The sequence below is a fragment of the Schistocerca nitens genome, chromosome 10, assembly GCF_023898315.1.
Source record: "Schistocerca nitens isolate TAMUIC-IGC-003100 chromosome 10, iqSchNite1.1, whole genome shotgun sequence".
Classification (NCBI taxonomy): Eukaryota; Metazoa; Arthropoda; class Insecta; order Orthoptera; family Acrididae; genus Schistocerca; species Schistocerca nitens.
The window spans coordinates 23,846,860-23,867,237 of record NC_064623.1 but is presented as its reverse complement, the minus strand read 5'-3'; the positions used below and the strand labels follow the sequence as shown (position 1 = coordinate 23,867,237).

The window sequence follows — 20,378 nt, the reverse complement described above, 5'->3', positions numbered from 1 at the left end:
TCTGGTGTTGTGAATCCCTGTAAGGTCACCACACATCTACAATGTTCTCAAGCATTTACAAATATTCTTGGATGTTAAGGAATGTTTTTGAATGTTCTAAAATAGTCTTGAATGTTCCAGAACCTCCAAAGCGTTTTAGATTATTTAAGAGTGTTCTTGAATACTTTAGGATGTTCTCCATGTTCTATAAAGGAGTGAACAAGTGAGTGACACAGTACTTTAATCCAAATTAGGTTACTGTTGAATAATTAAGTTGATTTAAGAGTGTTTAGGAGTAATTTTGAGCATTCAAGAGTATTTATGAGCATGAGATACAAACATTTCTACATTTTCTTTTTTCAGTGTTTATTTCTACAATATTCTCAAATGTTCTTGAGTGATCTGAAATGTTCTCAGAAAACAAATGAGGATAAAGACAAAGCAAAATGACCATTTTTCCATCTAATAAACAAAATAAGATAATAATAAATAAAGATAAAAATTGTGTTGATGAATTTCCTCTTTTCCTCACATCTACAATAAAGAAGTTTGACAATACATTATTGAAGTCAGTTTATGAAATTAAGTTCTATGAATGACACTGCAAAGTCACTTTAAATGGGATGGTTATGCAGAAGCTCTAGAAAAAGACTAAAAAGCTTGCCACACTTCACATGTTTGCAGGGGGCCTAAGGTTCTGAGGATTCCTTGAAGCTCCGCCTGGACATCGGGAATGGGGTTACCTTGGCAATGTTATGGTTTGGAAGTGGGTTACGTATTATTGAGTATATATAGGCGGGAAAAAATTGTATAGCAGATTACGGTAAAAAGGAGAAGGTGAATACAAAGTGAAACTACTGGCAAGAACAGAAAGAGAAAATAAGACGACAGAAAAGATTTCGAAATGCAACAGTGACAATGACAAACGTAATTGTTGGGTTCAAATTACTGATATCAATATAATAGAGGGAAACATTCCACGTGGGAAAAATATATCTAAAAACAAAGATGATGTGACTTACCGAACGAAAGCGCTGGCAGGTCGATAGACACACAAACAAACACAAACACACACACAAAATTCAAGCCAAGGTAACCCCATTCCCGATGTCCAGGCAGAGCTTCAAGGAATCGTCAGAACCTTAGGGCCCCTGCAAAACCTTTCACCTGACTCCATCAACCTCCTGACCCCACCGACACCCCGCACCCCTACCTTCTACCTTCTTCCTAAAATCCACAAACCCAATCATCCAGGCCGCCCCATTGTGGCTGGTTACCAAGCCCCCACAGAACGTATCTCTGCCTACGTAGATCAACACCTTCAACCCATTACATGCAAGATCAACACCTTCAACCCATTACATGCAGTCTCCCATCCTTCATCAAAGACACCAACCACTTTCCCGAACGCCTGGAATCCTTACCCAATCTGTTACCCCCGGAAACCATCCTTGTAACCATTTATGCCACTTCCTTATACACAAATATTCCGCACGTCCAGGGCCTCGCTGCGATGGAGCATTTCCTTTCACGCCGATCACCTGCCACCCTACCTAAAACCTCTTTCCTCATCACCTTAGCCAGCTTCATCCTGACCCACAACTTCTTCACTTTTGAAGGCCAGACATACCAACAATTAAAGGGAACAGCCATGGGTACCAGGATGGCCCCCTCGTACGCCAACCTATTCATGGGTCGCTTAGAGGAAGCCTTCTTGGTTACCCAGGCCTGCCAACCCAAAGTTTGGTACAGATTTATTGATGACATCTTCATGATCTGGACTCACAGTGAAGAAGAACTCCAGAATTTCCTCTCCAACCTCAACTCCTTTGGTTCCATCAGATTCACCTGGTCCTACTCCAAATCCCATGCCACTTTCCTTGACGTTGACCTCCACCTGTCCAATGGCCAGCTTCACACGTCCGTCCACATCAAACCCACCAACAAGCAACAGTACCTCCATTATGACAGCTGCCACCCATTCCACATCAAACGGTCCCTTCCCTACAGCCTAGGTCTTCGTGGCAAACGAATCTGCTCCAGTCCGGAATCCCTGAACCATTACACCCACAACCTGACAACAGCTTTCGCTCCCTCGCAACTACCCTCCCGACCTGGTACAGAAGCAAATAACCAGAGCCACCTCCTCATCCTCTCGAACCCAGAATCCCCCACAGAAGAACCACAAAAGTGCCCCACTTGTGACAGGATACTTTCTGGGACTGGACCAGACTCTGAATGTGGCTCTCCAGCAGGGATACGACTTCCTCAAATCCTGCCCTGAAATGAGATCCATCCTTCATGAAATCCTCCACACTCCACCAAGAGTGTCTTTCCGCCGTCCACCTAACCTACGTAACCTGTTAGTTCATCCCTATGAAATCCCCAAACCACCTTCCCTACCCTCTGGCTCCTATCCTAGTAACTGCCCCCGGTGTAAAACCTGTCCCATGCACCCTCCCACCACCACCTACTCCAGTCCTGTAACCTGGAAGGTGTACACGATCAAAGGCAGAGCCACATGTGAAAGCACCCACGTGATTTACCAACTGACCTGCCTACACTGTGATGCATTCTATGTGGGAATGACCAGCAACAAACTGTCCATTCGCATGAATGGACACAGGCAGACAGTGTTTGTTGGTAATGAGGATCACCCTGTGGCTAAACATGCCTTGGTGCACGGCCAGCACATCTTGGCACAGTGTTACACCGTCCGGGTTATCTGGATACTTCCCACCAACACCAACCCATCCGAACTCCGGAGATGGGAACTTGCTCTTCAATATATCCTCTCTTCCCGTTACCCACCAGGCCTCAATCTCCGCTAATTTCAAGTTGCTGCCACTCATACCTCACCTGTCATTCAACATCATCTTTGCCTCTTCACTTCTGCCTCGACTGACATCTCTGCCCAAACTCTTTGTCTTTAAATATGTCTGCTTGTGAGATGTCTGCTTGTGTCTGTATATGTGTGGATGGATATGTGTGTGTGTGCGAGTGTATACCCGTCCTTTCTTCCCCCTAAGGTAAGTCTTTCCGCTCCCGGCATTGGAATGACTCCTTACCCTCTCCCCTAAAACCCACATCCTTTCGTCTTTCCCTCTCCTTCCCTCTTTCCTGATGAGGCAACAGTTTGTTGCGAAAGCTTGAATTTTGTGTGTGTGTTTGTGTGTCTATCGACCTGCCAGCGCTTTTGTTCGGTAAGTCACATCATCTTTATTATATATATATATATATATATATATATATATATATATATATATATATATATATATATATATATATATATATATATATATATAATATGGCAGGTCGATAGACACACAAACAAACACAAACATACACACAAAATTCTAGCTTTCGCAACCAACGGTTGCCTGATCAGGAAAGAGGGAAGGAGAGGGAAAGATGAAAGGATGTGGGTTTTAAGGGAGACGGTAAGGAGTCATTCCAGTCCCGGGAGCGGAAAAACTTACCTTAGGGGGAAAAAAGGACAGGTATACACTCGCACACACAGACATATCCATCCACACATACAGACACAAGCAGACATATTTAAAGACCAACATCATCACATGATGTATCTTTAAATATGTCTGCTTGTGTCTGTATGTGTGGATGGATATGTGTGTGTGTGCGAGTGTATACCTGTCCTTTTTCCCCCTAAGGTAAGTCTTTCCGCTCCCGGGATTGGAATGACTCCTTACCCTCTCCCTTAACACCTACATCCTTTCATCTTTCCCTCTCCTTCCCTCTTTCCTGATGAGGCAACCGTTGGTTGCGAAAGCAGAATTTTGTGTGTATGTTTGCGTGTCTATCGACCTGCCAGCGCTTTCGTTCGGTAAGAGGGAAACATTCCACGTGGGAAAAATATATCTAAAAACAAAGATGATGTGACTTACCAAACGAAAGCGCTGGCAGGTCGATAGATACACAAACAAACACAAACACACACACAAAATTCAAGCTTTCGCAACAAACTGTTGCCTCATCAGGAAAGAGGGGAAGGAGAGGGAAAGACGAAAGGATGTGGGTTTTAAGGGAGAGGGTAAGGAGTCATTCCAATCCCGGGAGCGGAAAGACTTACCTTAGGGGGAAAAAAGGACAGGTATACACTCGCACACACACACATATCCATCCACACATATACAGACACAAGCCCAGGAAGGGGAAACTTTATTGACACATTCCTGGGGTCAGATACATCACATGATCACACTGACAGAACCACAGGCACATAGACACAGGCAACAGAGCATGCACAATGTCGGCACTAGTACAGTGTATATCCACCTTTCACAGCAATGCAGGCTGCTATTCTCCCATGGAGACGATCGTAGAGATGCTGGATGTAGTCCTGTGGAACGGCTTGCCATGCCATTTCCACCTGGCACCTCAGTTGGACCAGCGTTCGTGCTGGACGTGCAGACCACGTGAGACGACGCTTCATCCAGTCCCAAACATGCTCAATGGGGGACAGATCCGGAGATCTTGCTGGCCAGGGTAGTTGACTTACACCTTCTAGAGCACGTTGGGTGGCACGGGATACATGCGGGCATGCATTGTCCTGTTGGAACAGCAAGTTCCCTTGCCAGTCTAGGAATGGTAGAATGATGGGTTCGATGACGGTTTGGATGTACCGTGCACTATTCAGTGTCCCCTCGACGATCACCAGTGGTGTACGGCCAGTGTAGGAGATCGCTCCCCACACCATGATGCCGGGTGTTGGCCCTGTGTGCCTCGGTCGTATGCAGTCCTGATTGTGGCACTCACCTGCACGGTGCCAAACACGCATACGACCATCATTGGCACCAAGGCAGAAGCGACTCTCATCGCTGAAGACGACACGTCTCGATTCGTCCCTCCATTCACGCCTGTCGCGACACCACTGGAGGCGGGCTGCACGATGTTGGGGCGTGAGCGGAAGACGGCCTAACGGTGTGCGGGACCGTAGCCCAGCTTCATGGAGATGGTTGCGAATGGTCCTCGCCGATACCCCAGGAGCAACAGTGTCCCTAATTTGCTGGGAAGTGGCGGTGCGGTCCACTACGGCACTGCGTAGGATCCTACGGTCTTGGCGTGCATCCGTGCGTCGCTGCGGTCCGGTCCCAGGTCGACGGGCACGTGCACCTTCCGCCGACCACTGGCGACAACATCGATGTACTGTGGAGACCTCACGCCCCACGTGTGGAGCAATTCGGCGGTACGTCCACCCGGCCTCCCGCATGCCCACTATACGCCCTCGCTCAAAGTCCGTCAACTGCACATACGGTTCACGTCCACGCTGTCACGGCATGCTACCAGTGTTAAAGACTGCGATGGAGCTCCGTATGCCACGGCAAACTGGCTGACACTGACGGTGGCGGTGCACAAATGCTGCGCAGCTAGCGCCATTCGACGGCCAACACCGCGGTTCCTGGTGTGTCCGCTGTGCCGTGCGTGTGATCATTGCTTGTACAACCCTCTCGCAGTGTCCGGAGCAAGTATGGTGGGTCTGACACACCGGTGTCAATGTGTTCTTTTTTCCCAAAGATGATGTGACTTACCGAACGAAAGCGCTGGCAGGTCGATAGACACATAAACACACACACAAAATTCAAGCTTTCGCAACAAACTGTTGCCTCATCAGGAAAGAGGGAAGGAGAGGGAAAGACGAAAGGATGTGGGTTTTTGGGGGAGAGGGTAAGGAGTCATTCCAATCCCGGGAGCGGAAAGACTTACCTTAGGGGGAAAAAAGGACAGGTATACACTCGCACACACACACATATCCCTCCACACGTATACAGACACAAGCAGACATATTTAAAGTTACTTTACAGACTTTAAATATGTCTGCTTGTGTCTGTATATGTGTGGATGGATATGTGTGTGTGTGCGAGTGTATACCTGTCCATATATATATATAACAGAGGGAAACATTCCACGTAGGAAAAATATATCTAAAAACAAAGATGATGTGACTTACTAAATGAAAGTGCTGGCAGGTCGACAGACACACAAACGAACACAAACATACACACAAAATTCAAGCTTTCACAACAAACTGTTGCCTCTTCCTGATGAGGCAACAGTTTGTTGCGAAAGCTTGAATTTTGTGTGTTTGTTTGTGTTCGTTTGTGTGTCTGTCGACCTGCCAGCACTTTCATTTGGTAAGTCACATCATCTATGTTTTTATATATATATATATATATATATATATATATATATATATATATATATGTGACTACAACAGCAAAGAGTCAATCAACTTATACACAGACTACAAAAGTCACTGGATAGAGATATGCACATATACAGACAACGGCAGTTTCACTTACACAAAGTATAAAAGGGCAATGCAATGGCTGAGTTGTTATTTGTACTCAGGTGACCCACGTGAAAAGGTCTCCAAGGTGATTATGGCCACAGCACACGAATTAATAGACTTCGAATGCAGAATGGTAGTTTGAGCTAGACACATCCTACATTACATTTTGGAAACCATTAGGGAATTCAATATTCTGAGCTCCACAGTGTGAAGAATGTGGTGAGAATAATAAATTTCAGGCATTACCTCTCATCACAGACAACACAGTGGCTGGAGGCCTTCACTTAATGGCTGAGAGCAGCAATGTTTGCAAAAGGTTGTCAGTACTAACAAACAAGCAACACTGGATGAAATAACCACAGAAATCAATCAACCAATGGAAAATCCAGGATAGAATGTAACAATATTATGAAAAGGGAAGTTGCTACTCACCATATAGAGGAGATGCTGAGTCACAGATAGGCACAACAAAAAGACTGCCCTTGCCTGAGACTGTGTGTGTGTGTGTGTGTGTGTGTGTGTGTGTGTGTGTGTGTTTAGTGTGTGTTTATGTCTGTTGGTGGTGACGGCCTTAATGACTGAAAGCTTCATTTACTTGTGACAGTTTTTTTGCTGTGCCTATCTGTGTCTTCGCATCTCCACAGAAATCAATGTGTGATATACGACAAACGTATTCAGAACAGTGTGGTGAAATCTGACATTAATGGGCTATGGTGGTAGATGGTTGATGCGAGCATCTTTACTAATAGCATGACATCACCTGCAGTGCATCTCCTGGGCTCATAACCATATCAGTTCGACCCTAGATGACTGGGAAACTGTGACCTTATAAGATGAGTCCCGATTTCAGTTGGTAAGAGTTGACGGTATGGGTTTGCGTGTGATGCAGATCCCGTGAAGCAGTGGACCCACGCTGTCAACAAGGCACTGTGCAAACTGGTGGTAGCTCGGTAAAGGTGTGGGCTGTGTTTATGTGGAACAGACTGGGTCCTCTGGTCCATCCAAATCTATTAGTGACTGGAAATTGTTATGTTCAGTTACCTGGAGATCATTTGGAACCATTCATAGACTTCAGTCCCAAAACAACAATGGAATTTTTATGGATGACAATGGGCCATGTCACCAGGCCTTAACTGCTCACGATTAGTTTGAAGAGCATTCTGGACGGTTCAAGCAAATGATTTCGCCAACGAAACTGCCCAACATGAATCCCATCGAACATTTACGGGTCATAATCGGGAGGTCAGTTTGTGAACAAATCCTGCACTGGCAATGCTTCCGCAGTTATGGACGGCTGTAGAGGCAGCGTGGCTAAATATGTCTGCAGGGAACTTCCAACAACTTGTTGAGTACAGCCACACTGAGTTGCTGCACTACACCAGACAAAAAAATTCCCAGAATGATATTAGGAGGTATCCCATGACTTTGTTGCCTCAGTGTACAAAAACCTGGGTATAACAATTTGTGGTGATATCAAATGGAATGATACACAGGCTGATTCATAGGTAAGACTATTGGCAGACTTCAGTTCATTGGTAGAAGAGTGGGAATATGCAGTCAATTTGTAAAGGAGATTGTTTACAGATCACTTGTAGTCTCAAGTGTGTGGAACCCATACCATATAGGATATTGATTGTATACAAAGAAAGGTGGCACAAATGGCCATAGGTTTGTTCGACTCAAGGGAGAGCATCACAAAAATGTTGGAAAATCTGAATTGGCAGACCCTTGAAGATATATACCAATCACCCCACAAAAGTTTACTTTCAAAGATTCAAGAACTGGTCTTAAGTGAAGAATCCAAACATTCTTCAACTCACTGTATATTACTTCCTCAGGGATCATGAAGATAAGCTTAGACTAATTATTAATGAATGGGAAGAAGCAGTAACATGTGGTACCTAGCTGAGTACCCTCTGCTACGCAATTCACACTGGTTTGAAGACAGTGTGTTTACATGTAGGTGCGAAGAAACTTCAATTGTGTGGAAAATGCCTCATTCAACTGAAAATAATAAACCTACCCAGCCTTTACAAGTGTAACTCTATCCTGTCTGCAGATGAGTATCTTTTAAACAGAAGTTGGGAACTGTGACATTCAAAAGTCTACCAAATCACTTAAACCAGGAACAAAATAACAGTTCCATTGAAAATAAACTTATATGATTTCTGATGGAACATAGCTTTTATTCAGTAAAAACATTATTGAATTACTAGTACTACTACTACTACTACTACTACTACTACTATTAGGTTGGCCACACAAATCAGTCAGTCTTTGGCTTCACCATTCAGCCTGCTCCACCTTCTTAGTTGCATATATTTTTCTCCAGCTAGTCCCATCATGCTCATATCCTTTCTGATCCCTTCCATCCATCTCAGCTGCGATCTCCCCCCTCATCTGTTACATATGATGGCTTCTTCCACCACCTGCCTGGTGATCTAGCTTTCTATGCACATTATGTTCCTGTACCACTTCAGTCTCCTCTCTTTCACTGGTGCTAAAATGTCCAGTGCTTTGTACAACTCCCACAGTTCACACTTTTTTCCTTTTACTCCAATCATATTTATCCCCCTCAGGTCCAAAAATCTAGCCAGGAGTTTTCTTTTTGTCTTTTAGGCCAGAGTCCCCATCTCTATTCCGTATAGGGCAACAGACTGTACTGTATTACATTTTTGTAGATCCTAATCTTCATGGAACTCAATAGAACAGGAACTTTAGCAGATTCCAGAGTGCAAATCTAGACCTGTTTCCTGCTTTAATTCTCACCCATACTTCCTGGTCAGTCTCATTCCCTTCACTAAGTACTTCCCCAAGATACATTAACTTTTTTATCCTTTCAAAGATTTTACCATTCACATCTAAAGGTCTGTCATCATTCTCTTTGCTCACTGTGGGGCATTTGGTCTTATCTGTATTCATCTTGCAGAGTTGCTGTGATGGTTGTTTAGGTGTGGTGTGGTACACTTCATGTACGATCTGTCACCCTGATGCACATGTGTCAGCTTTACCTCTTAAATAATTTCTGGTTGCTGTTATTGAAGTGCTCATGCTGTGAAGTGCCAGAGACTGTGATGTATGACTTCTTCTCCTTAAGCAGTGGGGGCAGGTGCAAGAACAAATGCGTAAACTACGTTCTCAGTTTCTACAAATACCTTTTGTCAGCCTAAGAGAACAAAGGTATAATATATTATTCTGTATAATCCCATCTTATGCTACAGTCCTCAATCCTGCTCTCACTGCCTCTTCCATTAATCATGCTATCATCTGAATCAAATCTTGCTCATTCTGTGCTTTAAAACTACATCATCTGCACAGGCCAAGGTGTTGATCCTAATATCCAGCTGAATTCCTGTCTCCAGGCTTGTTACTTTTTTCAGTGCTCCTTCTAGTATTTATTAAATTGTAAAACACAATATTCACAAGCTGAAATTCTAATTATTGGAATTTTGTAATGGTTGATTATTATCTGTAATTTATAATTTGAAAATTGCACTGTGTTTCTCTCTGCATTTGTCAGATTGTACTTGTCCTGTATTGAGTGAACTTTTAAACTATGTAATAAATCAAAATGGGCCAGTGATGGTGATCAAACTTACACCCTCTCCAGGGCCTAGATATCCTCCCACTGTGTACTTCTTCATTGACCTCGCTACACTCATGCATGTCACTCCTTTATCTGCGTAGTATTTATCATGTTTTGAAATTTTCACTGGGTAACATCCAATGCTGAGGCTCTTACATGGGAGAGGAGTTGCATTACGTGAACAGCATTCAACGCCAAGTCCATCTGTAAGAGAGAATAAAACAGATTTTACACACTTTATCAGTAAAATTAGTTTTCTGAAGAATCGTTACATAATTACACGAACATATGCCCGCAGCATTATTCTAATTACATTTTGCAAATAAAGCCCAATTTTCACTGTGTGTTCCTTGTCTGACACAGGGAGCCTAAGTAAATGTAATTATTAGCACAAATATCAGCATGTGTACATAAAATACGAATGAGCATCTGATGTAGCTCTCAGCTGCCAATAATGGTGTTACCTCTATTAATCTAACGCAGCATCAACAAAGAAATGATGTATATGATTTCAATGGGAAACCATGGTGTTCCAAACTAATTCAAGGACATAGTTCAACAGAGCATAGCAGTACAACAGAGGATCTTGTTATTTCCTCAAAATCAAGGGTATTATCTTGTGGTGTAAGAATTGTTTAACTGACTGATAATCTTGAAGCTGAATGCCAGTGATCTGTACAGTGTGAGCATACAACATGCGCACTAACAGTGTCTTCAGTACAGAGAAATATGATACTAGGCGGCATAATCTGTATCACTTCAGGCAGGGGGTTACATTCATAGTCTCAGATGTTACTGAATTTAGCATAAGTTAAAATTCAGAAGTAAGTAAGAAACACACATTTTTTTGTTTTCTCCAAAAAATCTTTGTGCACAGAGATACAGGCCTCCAAAGATGACACTGTGAACACCGTTTTGAAGATGTGAATTTCGGAAACAGTTCTAGATATTTTGTTAGAGTTTTTTCATTTGAAAGATATTTGTTTTATGATTACATTTGGACATATCTGTCAAAGTTCTTTTACTGCCTCCTTTTGAATTTTTTTTTATAATTTACAGAATTATTTTTTTCAAAAATGCCAACCCAGAAAAGTTAGATTTTTTTATGTTGATTAATGCCATGTATTACTATATTCTCTGTAGTACTATATTCTCTGTAAAGGAGAGCTTCCACTTTTAAGTTGGAAATGTCTTCTGACTGGGACCACAGGAGAGTGAAGTGTGCTGACTATTTGCATATCCATAAAAGAGTGATATATAAGACAAACAAAAAACAGACTTTTTTCAGCTTGGGAATAAGTGTTCTCATTTGAAGACTCTGTTTCAAAGTGAAGATGTCTCCAGTGACGACTTTTTGTGTTCTAAATGTTTTGGCAGAATAACAACAATGATGGTATCTGAACAAGGTGAAGCCTCCCATGGTGCAGTTGATGTAGATTTTGCATCAATAGAGGAAGAATTAAATACCCTGAATCAGCCAACTACAGAGGTAGGTGTTAGTCCTGTTAATAAACCGTGGTCAGTGAAGTCGAGTCATAAGCTCTATGCACCAAGAAAGTGCAGAGAAATTATTAAAGCTATGGATGAATACACTACAGCAAAACTGACCACACTGTTCAAAGTATAAATTCCATCTTCAGAAGAAAATGAACCCAAGCACTCCTGCACCTCTTGCCAGGAATTTTTCATAAATATCAATTCAGCTGTTGAGTATTGAGCATCCTACAGTGAAAAGATGCAAGTTTTAACTATTTATCCAGACATTGTCAAAGAAAACAATTTTGAACCACGTTCCATCAGTATCAAAGTACATGGTAGACAAATCAAGAAATCTGAGGTCTGTAAAAGGAGTCTTTGGAAGACCAGATCCCTATTATGGTGCAGTCATTTTATCTGGAAGATAAATGGGACTGTTCTTGTCAGAGTGCCAACAAAAAAGACGCTATAACTGTAACATTTGAAGGTAAAAAGGTTGTGAAAGTGAAGAGGTACATGACTTGCAGTATAAAAGAAACTTTTGTAATGTATAAGAGCAAATAAACAACTTCACACTTTGGAAGATCAGAATTTTATGCACTACGACCCAAGTGGGTAGTTCCACACCCACCTAGAGATGTCTGTTTATGTGTGTACTGGGTGGATTTTGAACTTTGTGTGGTAACTTTGAAGAACTTACTGGAGCATGTGACATATGACACCTTGGTTGGGCACGTGAAGTCATTTGTAGTCTGTGGCATAAAGTGAGAGACTTGTTTGTTTCAAGAATGTGGTGACTTCCCTGGAAAGGTGGGACTGTTTTTACAGACACTTTGCCTGGAAGACGTAGCAGATAACCTAGCAGAAATTACTTATGGGACATGGTAGAAAAATAAACTAATTAAGAAAACTATTGCCTTTGACAGTTTCATTGATGAACTTGGTAAATGGTCAGTGAAAGCAGTAACACACCAGCATCTGAAGAAATTGCAACAACAACACATTGCAGAAGTAAAAGGGTGTGTACAGGCTGAAGAACTATGTTTAGTGCTTCACTGTGATTTTGATGAGAACTGGTCTGCAATTCTCCCAAAAGAAGTATAGTCTGTCTGTAAACTCAAGAGCGAGCAGCGCTTTTGGTGGGGGAAGTGGCCCTTCCCAGAAGAACGCTGACACCAGCCTACAGGGGCACCCAAAATCAGTTGCCCATTACCTGTCCAGTGGTGTAGATTGGCGTGCAGTGATATACGTCGTTTCTGTTCAGGGATCGTAGTTTCCAGTGTCAGTCAGTTAACTTTGTGTACTCACTGATATACTTAGGTGTCCGGAAGTGATGGATAATCGTCCTGCATTGCAAGAAAATGTGCAGAATATGAAGAGGAGGTATCTGCAGAGTAACGGGCGTTCAGTCAGCTCTAATGTTATAACAGCGTGTGTTAAGGAGGCGACACAAAAAGAACTGTTTGCTAATTTTACCAGTCCCAATCAAAGGGCTGCAATTTATGCAAATGTCAGTCTCGCCACAATAGGACACAAATGTAACTTGAAAATAAGCCACATGGTTTACTGGCATCACCACAAAGTCAGTCATATGACAAACGATTGAGGATTTTTACATAAACCAAAAATTAGCGACATTATGGAAATTGCTTACTGTCGTGAAACAGAAAATAGATTTTCCTTGGCAGAAAGATGTTTTACACAAGACACTGCATGAAATGGTATTTCCCTGGAAAAGATCTGTAAGTAAACGAAAGATTCTGGTAAAGAGATGTAAGTACCTGATCCAAGTGAGGAAATTAAGGGAGCTAGGCAGAAAATTCTTTTATATTGATGAAACTTGGGTGGAAAACAACATTACTTACAGAAAATGTTGGCAGGGCCCTGGCGAAGATGGCATTATGGACACTGTTAGCGGAAGCAATAGGATCATACTGGTCAATATTGGATCAAAAGGTGGGTTATTACCCAACGCACAGTTGATTTATAAACCAGGATGTGCAACGGGATACTACCATGGGCAAATGAAAGCCGAAAATTTTTCAGTTTAGATATCGACTAAAGTAATTCCGAATCTGCCACCGAACTGTGCTGTTGTTATGGACAACACTTCACATTACAACAAGGAGCATTACAAAGCTCCAATTAGGTCTTCGAATAAGAGAGAGATGATTGCTTGGTTATTAAATAAAGTGGAAGCGACTCTTCAGTGGGAAAAACAAAATTATTTATTTAATTAAACAACATAAGCTGGAGGAAAAAGTAATTGAAATTAATAAAATACTTGAAGCTCATGGACACATTGTGCTGCAGCTTGCACCATACAACTGAGACTTAAATCCAATTGAAATGGCGAGGGCAAAACTCAAAAATTTCGTCAGAGGAATAAATATTTTTAGAGATATTTGCATGACGAAGTTGCTACAGTTGGTGAAAGAAGGTATGTAGCCATTTTATGAGCTCCTATTTTTTATTCGAAACTAAATTTTACAGTAACCGAAAAATAGCATATACAAACACTTGTCCTGATTGTTACAGGTTTTGAAATGATAACTCAAGATGACTGGAGTGCATACTGCCTCCACCTGGAGAAACTTGAAAGACAGCACTGGGTTAAGGATGGGATTATTGGAGATATACTAGATGCCATAGTTATTAATTTAGAAAGTGATGACGATGACAGTGATACTGTTGATGATGACCTCTAAAATACGATGTAGTAAACAGGCAATGAATAATTTCTTAAAAAATACACTGTGTGTCCTTTCAAGGGTAACTATGCTCATACGCTATAAAGTTTCTTTTGGTAGAAACGTACTACATGGTAGTAAAAGTGTTAAACAGTTTTCCAAGATAAATACACCCAAATATGGTCCAATGCAATAAATACCTTTATCACTAGTTCTAAAAACTCAGTAATAATATAAGGACTTCATAGTAAATTTAATTAACTCTTCGCTAATAGAATGTGATTCAATACTTAAAACCTTTGATGCTTATGGAACAGCAGCATTTCAATGTATTCTGTCACAAAGTCTCGGAGATGCATTCACATATTACTTTTTTTTTTGGTAAGAACTTTATTTGTTAATCTACAGCAATGTTATCCTCTTCAAAACATTCCCCACTACAAACTATACACATATGACAGTGCTTTTTCCAATTCCCAAAACACTTTAGGAACTGTTTCCTTGGTATAATTTATAGGTCTCTTAACTATGCATTTTGAATCTCATCCATGCTTGTAAAACTGCTGTCCTTTAAGGCATGCTTTGAAATGTTTATAGCACTTGTATGCCCTTGGTATACTCAGACTCACCAAAAGCAATATTGAACATTTCTAAAAATTTGATACACTTTATTCCATTCTTACGACAAAATTTAATACAGGATCTCTAATCTATTTTTATGCAAAACAAATAATCTTTGCTGCTACTAAAACACAGAAACCTTTTTGCAACTGACAACAGAGTAAGTACCCAATATGCATAACATTGTACAGATACTTTTCAGACTTGTTTATGAAGACAGGCAAAAAGAGTCATACAACACAAGAAATTATAAATTTCTGGTTACTTTTTAAATACTCTTCGTATTGCAAGAATTGTTAAGTTTCAATGCAGCCCTTTAAAGGAAACTCCTAACTTTTAGTAGAAACACAAAGTAGGAACAAACCTTAAATTCTACAGATTCACTGCACTATATGGGATTCGCTTTACGGATAGCAATAGAGGAACATACATTGACATGACCAGGCATTCGGTTCTGTGTTTGTAATAGAATTCTGACTTCTGTTCTTTGTTAATATTATTTACTCTATAATGTCGTGTTTCGGATGAAGCTATCGTCTTTTGTAATCCTTATAGTCTTAGCGCATTTGTCTAAAAATAAATGCTGCCGGAACATATCTGTACACGGCATTGCCACAGATTTAAAGTGCGCGCCGCGGCAAGGCCGGCACTACGTTGTGAAGCTAGTGACGTAGCTGGGTAGGCACAGTGGGGACTCGCTCACTCACTCTTCAGTTTACCGACAGACTGTACGAGGGTATCATTTGAGTAATGACCAGGTTTCAGTTTTTACAGGAGTTATGTATTTTCAAAATAAGACCACAAGTGCTGCAATTATAAGTGATGACACAGGACATGACTCAGCACATGCTTTGCTAGCAGTGTGCAAAATTCTTCAACTGCAAACAGGGGCAGAGAAGATCATCATTATTTCTGATGGCACTCCTAGCCATTTTAAAAAACGTTACCATCTGTTCGAATCGATTACGTCGCTTGTGCCAACTGACTGGGTATACAGTGCTACTGGTCAAAGGAAGGGGCCTCGTGACGGTGTAGGAGGCCTGCTGAAGCACCGTGCTACTAAACGTAATCTTTCCAGACCAAATATAGCTGCAGTTCAGAATGCTGAGGATTTTATGAGAGTCATGAAATCTTACACATCCACAGCCCTCTTTCTTTTGTCCAAAGAGGAAATCAAAGAATTCCATGGAAAAAAAGAAGAAGAAGAAGAATGGTTAAAACAAAGTACTCACGTGAAAGGAATTCGGAAGACACATTTTTGGACTCAAAGTGATGGGAAAACTCATATTGCATGCTTTTTAAATAGTTAGAAAGGAGAAATTTCGTTTGTTCGGCCAACACCTCAGAAACAGCAGGATAATATTCAGATTCACAACCTGAGAAGGGGGATATTTGTGGCACGTGTGTATGACTGCAGCTGGTGGATTGCAGAGATTATAGACACCAGTTATGAGTTATATGAAACTGTAGTGAACTTTGTGCTGCCACATGGACCAGCTGCTGGATGTAGGTTTCCAGCTGAAGGACAGCAACACCACCATCAGTGCTCACTTTCTGTTCACAATGTTTTGAAGATTGTAAGTGCTCCAGTTCCTATTGATTCAACAGGAAGATATCACTCTATATCAAAGGAAGACACTGAAGCAGTGGAACACATTTTTAGTTCATTGACTGGCTAATTTGAGTGCAAAACAGAGTGCACAGAAGTTGTACAAATTGAAACCTTTAAGTCTTTGTACTTTTCACATACATTTTGGAACCTTTAATGCTTGAAAAATGAGTCTCTTACTCATCTTTCAAAACTAAAATTATGTTAAATAAGGCTAGGTTTTGTTTTTTATGAGCCTGTTAATGTGGTAATAAAACAGGTTTTATGTATGGCAAAAATTTCAATTCCAGAATGAGATTTTCACTCTGCAGCGGAGTGTGCGCTGATATGAAACTTCTTGGCAGATTAAAACTGTGTGCCCGACCGAGACTCGAACTCGGGACCTTTGCCTTTCGCGGGCAAGTGCTCTACCATCTGAGCTACCGAAGCACGACTCACGCCCGGTACTCACAGCTTTACTTCTGCCAGTACCTCGTCTCCTACCTTCCAAACTTTACAGAAGCTCTCCTGCGAACCTTGCAGAACTAGCACTCCTGAAAGAAAGGATATTGCGGAGACATGGCTTAGCCACAGCCTGGAGGATGTTTCCAGAATGAGATTTTCACTCTGCAGCGGAGTGTGCGCTTATATGAAACTTCCTGGCAGATTAAAACTGTGTGCCTGACCGAGACTTTAACTCGGGACCTTTGCCTTTCGCGGGCAAGTGCTCTACCATCTGAGCTACCGAAGCACGACTCACGCCCGGTACTCACAGCTTTACTTCTGCCAGTACCTCGTCTCCTACCTTCCAAACTTTACAGAATCTCTCCTGCGAACCTTGCAGAACTAGCACTCCTGAAAGAAAGGATATTGCGGAGACATGGCAGAGCATGGTAGAGCACTTGCCCGCGAAAGGCAAAGGTCCTGAGTTCGAGTCTCGGTCGGGCACACAGTTTTAATCTGCCAGGAAGTTTCAAAAATTTCAATTGCTTATAAAATCTATATGGTACTAATCAACACAAAAAAATCAAAATTTTGTGGATTGGTAATTTTGAAATTTTTTTTCCATACATTATAAAAAAAGTTCAGAATGCTATAGTAAAAGGACTTTGACAGATAAGTCCAAATGGAGGATTTCTTTGTGATTATAAAGCAATTATCTTTAAAATAAAAAAAAAACAACAAAACATCTAGAACTGTTCCAGAGATACATTTTCGAATTTTTTCCAAAATTCACACCTTCAAAATGGTATGTGCAGCGTCATCTTTGGAGGGCCGTATGTCAGAGCAGAAATTTTTTTGAAGAAAACAAAAAAATATGTGTTCCTTACTCAGTCCTTCATTTAACATATGCTAAATTCAATAACATCTGAGACTATGAAGGTAAGAGTTTTCCCTAGCCTGCCTGAATTGATATGGACTATGCCAGATGCACAATGAAATGTGAAACTGACATGTACTAGTAAACAGATAACTAGAATTGGCTCTCACTCAGCCTGACAGCTAAACGCAGTCCAGGCATGACAGAGTATCCAATGCAACAGACACTATAATGATTTTCCAGGTATGAGATATTGGTTCATTGAGCATTCATCTCCTTATTTTCACTGCAACATGGTATCAGTTAACTTATTTTATAATTTTCATTATGTGGAGATTACTTTTACAATTTTCTTTCCATGTTTTAAATAAATTTCTTGAAATATGATTGTGCTTGTGGTTCTGTCACAACAAGATCTCCTGTGAATCATTTTTATATTTACTTGATCATGCTGTAGACTGTAAGTTTAAAAAAAAAAGTTATTTCATTTTATAAAATCAGTTATGTACACCAGAGCACTTGCAGTAATCATATTCAAATTCAAAATGTAAAAAATTGCATACAAGATAAACATTTAACAATATTCCTTTCATCTTTTTGAACTGTGTATCTTGTATGATTATATGTGATTTTGGCAAGGTCACAATGTTTTTGAGTCATTTCACATTCAAGTGTTGTTGGGAGAGGAATGGAAGATGAACTTTGCATTTAGATTAAGTGCATTAGGACCAAAAGAAAATAAATAATGTGTTTGCTGGAAATTCTTCATGATTATTATCTTTCCCTCGCAATCCTTACAGGGGATGTACGCTGGTGGCAATATAATCATTATACAGTCTCTTGAAATTAACTGTTCCCTGAACTTTCTCCATAGTGTTTCCCTCTATGGATTCCCATTTCAGTTCACAGAGCATTTCCATGATACTCCTATGTCGATCAAAACAACCAACAACAATGCTAGCGAGATGGCTCTAAGTTACTGCTGTGTCTTCCTTTAATCTGATCTGGTGGGGATCCCAAACACTCGATCAGTACTTGAGAATAGATTTCATGAGTATTTACTTGCCATAAAGCAGAGATGCTGAGTCACAGATAGGCACAACAAAAAGACTGTCATGCAATAAGCTTTCAGCCAATAAGGTGTTTGTCAAAAATACCCAACAGACACACACACACACATACACACACACACACACACACACACACACACACACACACGATGTCAGTTTCTGGCACCTGAAGCCAGACTACAAACAGCAGTGCATGATGAGAGAGGCAACCGGATGGAGGCAAGGAAGAGGCTGGGGCAGGGAGGGGAGAGTTAGGAGGGTAAGGGTGGGGAATAGTTCAGTGCTGCTGCGGGAGCATGCAGGAATGAGGTGGAGAGAGGGTAGAGCAGCTAGGTGCAGTTGGGAGGCTAGACGGAGGGCCGCGGAGAGTGGGGTAGCTGGAAATGAGAGAAGTAGAAACACTGGGTGCATTAGTAGGATAGAGAGCTGTATAGTGCTGGAATGGGTACAGGGAAGGAGCTAGATGGATGAGGGCAAGGACTAACAAAGGTTGAGGCCAGGGGGTTATGGGACTGTAGGATATACTGCACGGGAAGTACCCACCTGCGCATTTCAGAATAGCTGGTGCTGGTGAGAAGGATCCAGAGGCACAAGTTGTGAAGCAGCCATTGAAATGAAGAACACTGTGTGGGGCTGCATGCTCAGCAGTGGTCCAGTTATTTCTCGGTCACAGTCTGTCGGTGGCCATTCATGTGAACAGACAGACCCATGTAGAATGCAGCACAGTGGTTGCAGCTTAGCTTGTAGATCACATGACTGGTTTCACAGGTAGCCCTGCCTTTGTTAGGCATAGGTGATGTTTGTGCCTGGACTGTAGTAGGTGGTGGTGGTGGAAGGATGTATAGGACAAGTCTTGCATCTAGGTATAATACAGGGATACGAGCCACGAGGCAAGGGATTGGAAGCTGGCGTTACATACGGATGACGATACTGTGTGGGATTGGTGGGCAGCGGAATAACAGCAAGGGAAGAGGGGGGGGGGGGGAGGGAGGGAGGAGGGGGAAGGACATTTCTCATTTCAGGGCACAAAACATGGCAGTAACAATCCTCATGGAGAATGTAATTCAGTTGCTCCAGTCCTGGGTGGTATCGAGTCACGGGGGAATGCTCCTCCCTACCAGAACAGTGGGACTTTGGGAGGTGGTGGGTGAGTGGAAAGATGAAGCACAGGAGATCTGTTTTTGTACAAGGTTGGAGGGATAATTATGGTCTGTAAAGGCCTCAGTGAGACCCTCAGTCTATTTTGAGAGAGACTACTTGTCACTGCAGGAGTTGCTAGGCTGTATGGAAGGGACTTCTTGGTACGGAATGGGTGGCAGCTGCCAAAGTGGAGATATTGTTGGTGTTTAGCAGGTTTCATATGGACAGAAGTATTGATGTAGCCATCTTTGAGGTGGATGTCAACATCGAGCACGGGTTGAGTGGGACCAGTTGAAACAAATGGGGGAGAAGGTGTTGAGGTTATGAAGGAATGTGAATAGGGTGTCCTCACCCTCAATACAGATCACAAAGATGTCATCAACGAATCTTCACCCGGTGAGGGGTTTAGGATTCTGGATGTTTAGGAAGGTTTCCTCTAGATAGCCCACGAATAGGTTGGCATCGGATGGTGCCAAGTGGGTGCCCATGCCCAGGAGAAGTAATTGTGGGAGGATATAGTTGGTCGTGGTGACTAGGAAGGAGGCTGTTGCTTTGGAATCCGTTGGGTGTCGGGAAAGGCAGTTTTCAATAGTGGTA

At 41.9% G+C, this 20,378-nt stretch overlaps 1 protein-coding gene across 1 annotated transcript in view; it reads right to left on the bottom strand.

Annotated features, from left to right (window-relative positions):
- The window catches only part of LOC126210308 (peroxidase-like), a 190,161-nt gene that overhangs the window by 75,633 nt on the left and 94,150 nt on the right, over positions 1-20,378 (bottom strand). The window contains exon 6 of the mRNA XM_049939504.1: positions 9,889-10,079. Coding sequence (XP_049795461.1) covers positions 9,889-10,079 — 191 coding nt within the window. The remainder of the gene's footprint in view (positions 1-9,888; positions 10,080-20,378) is intronic.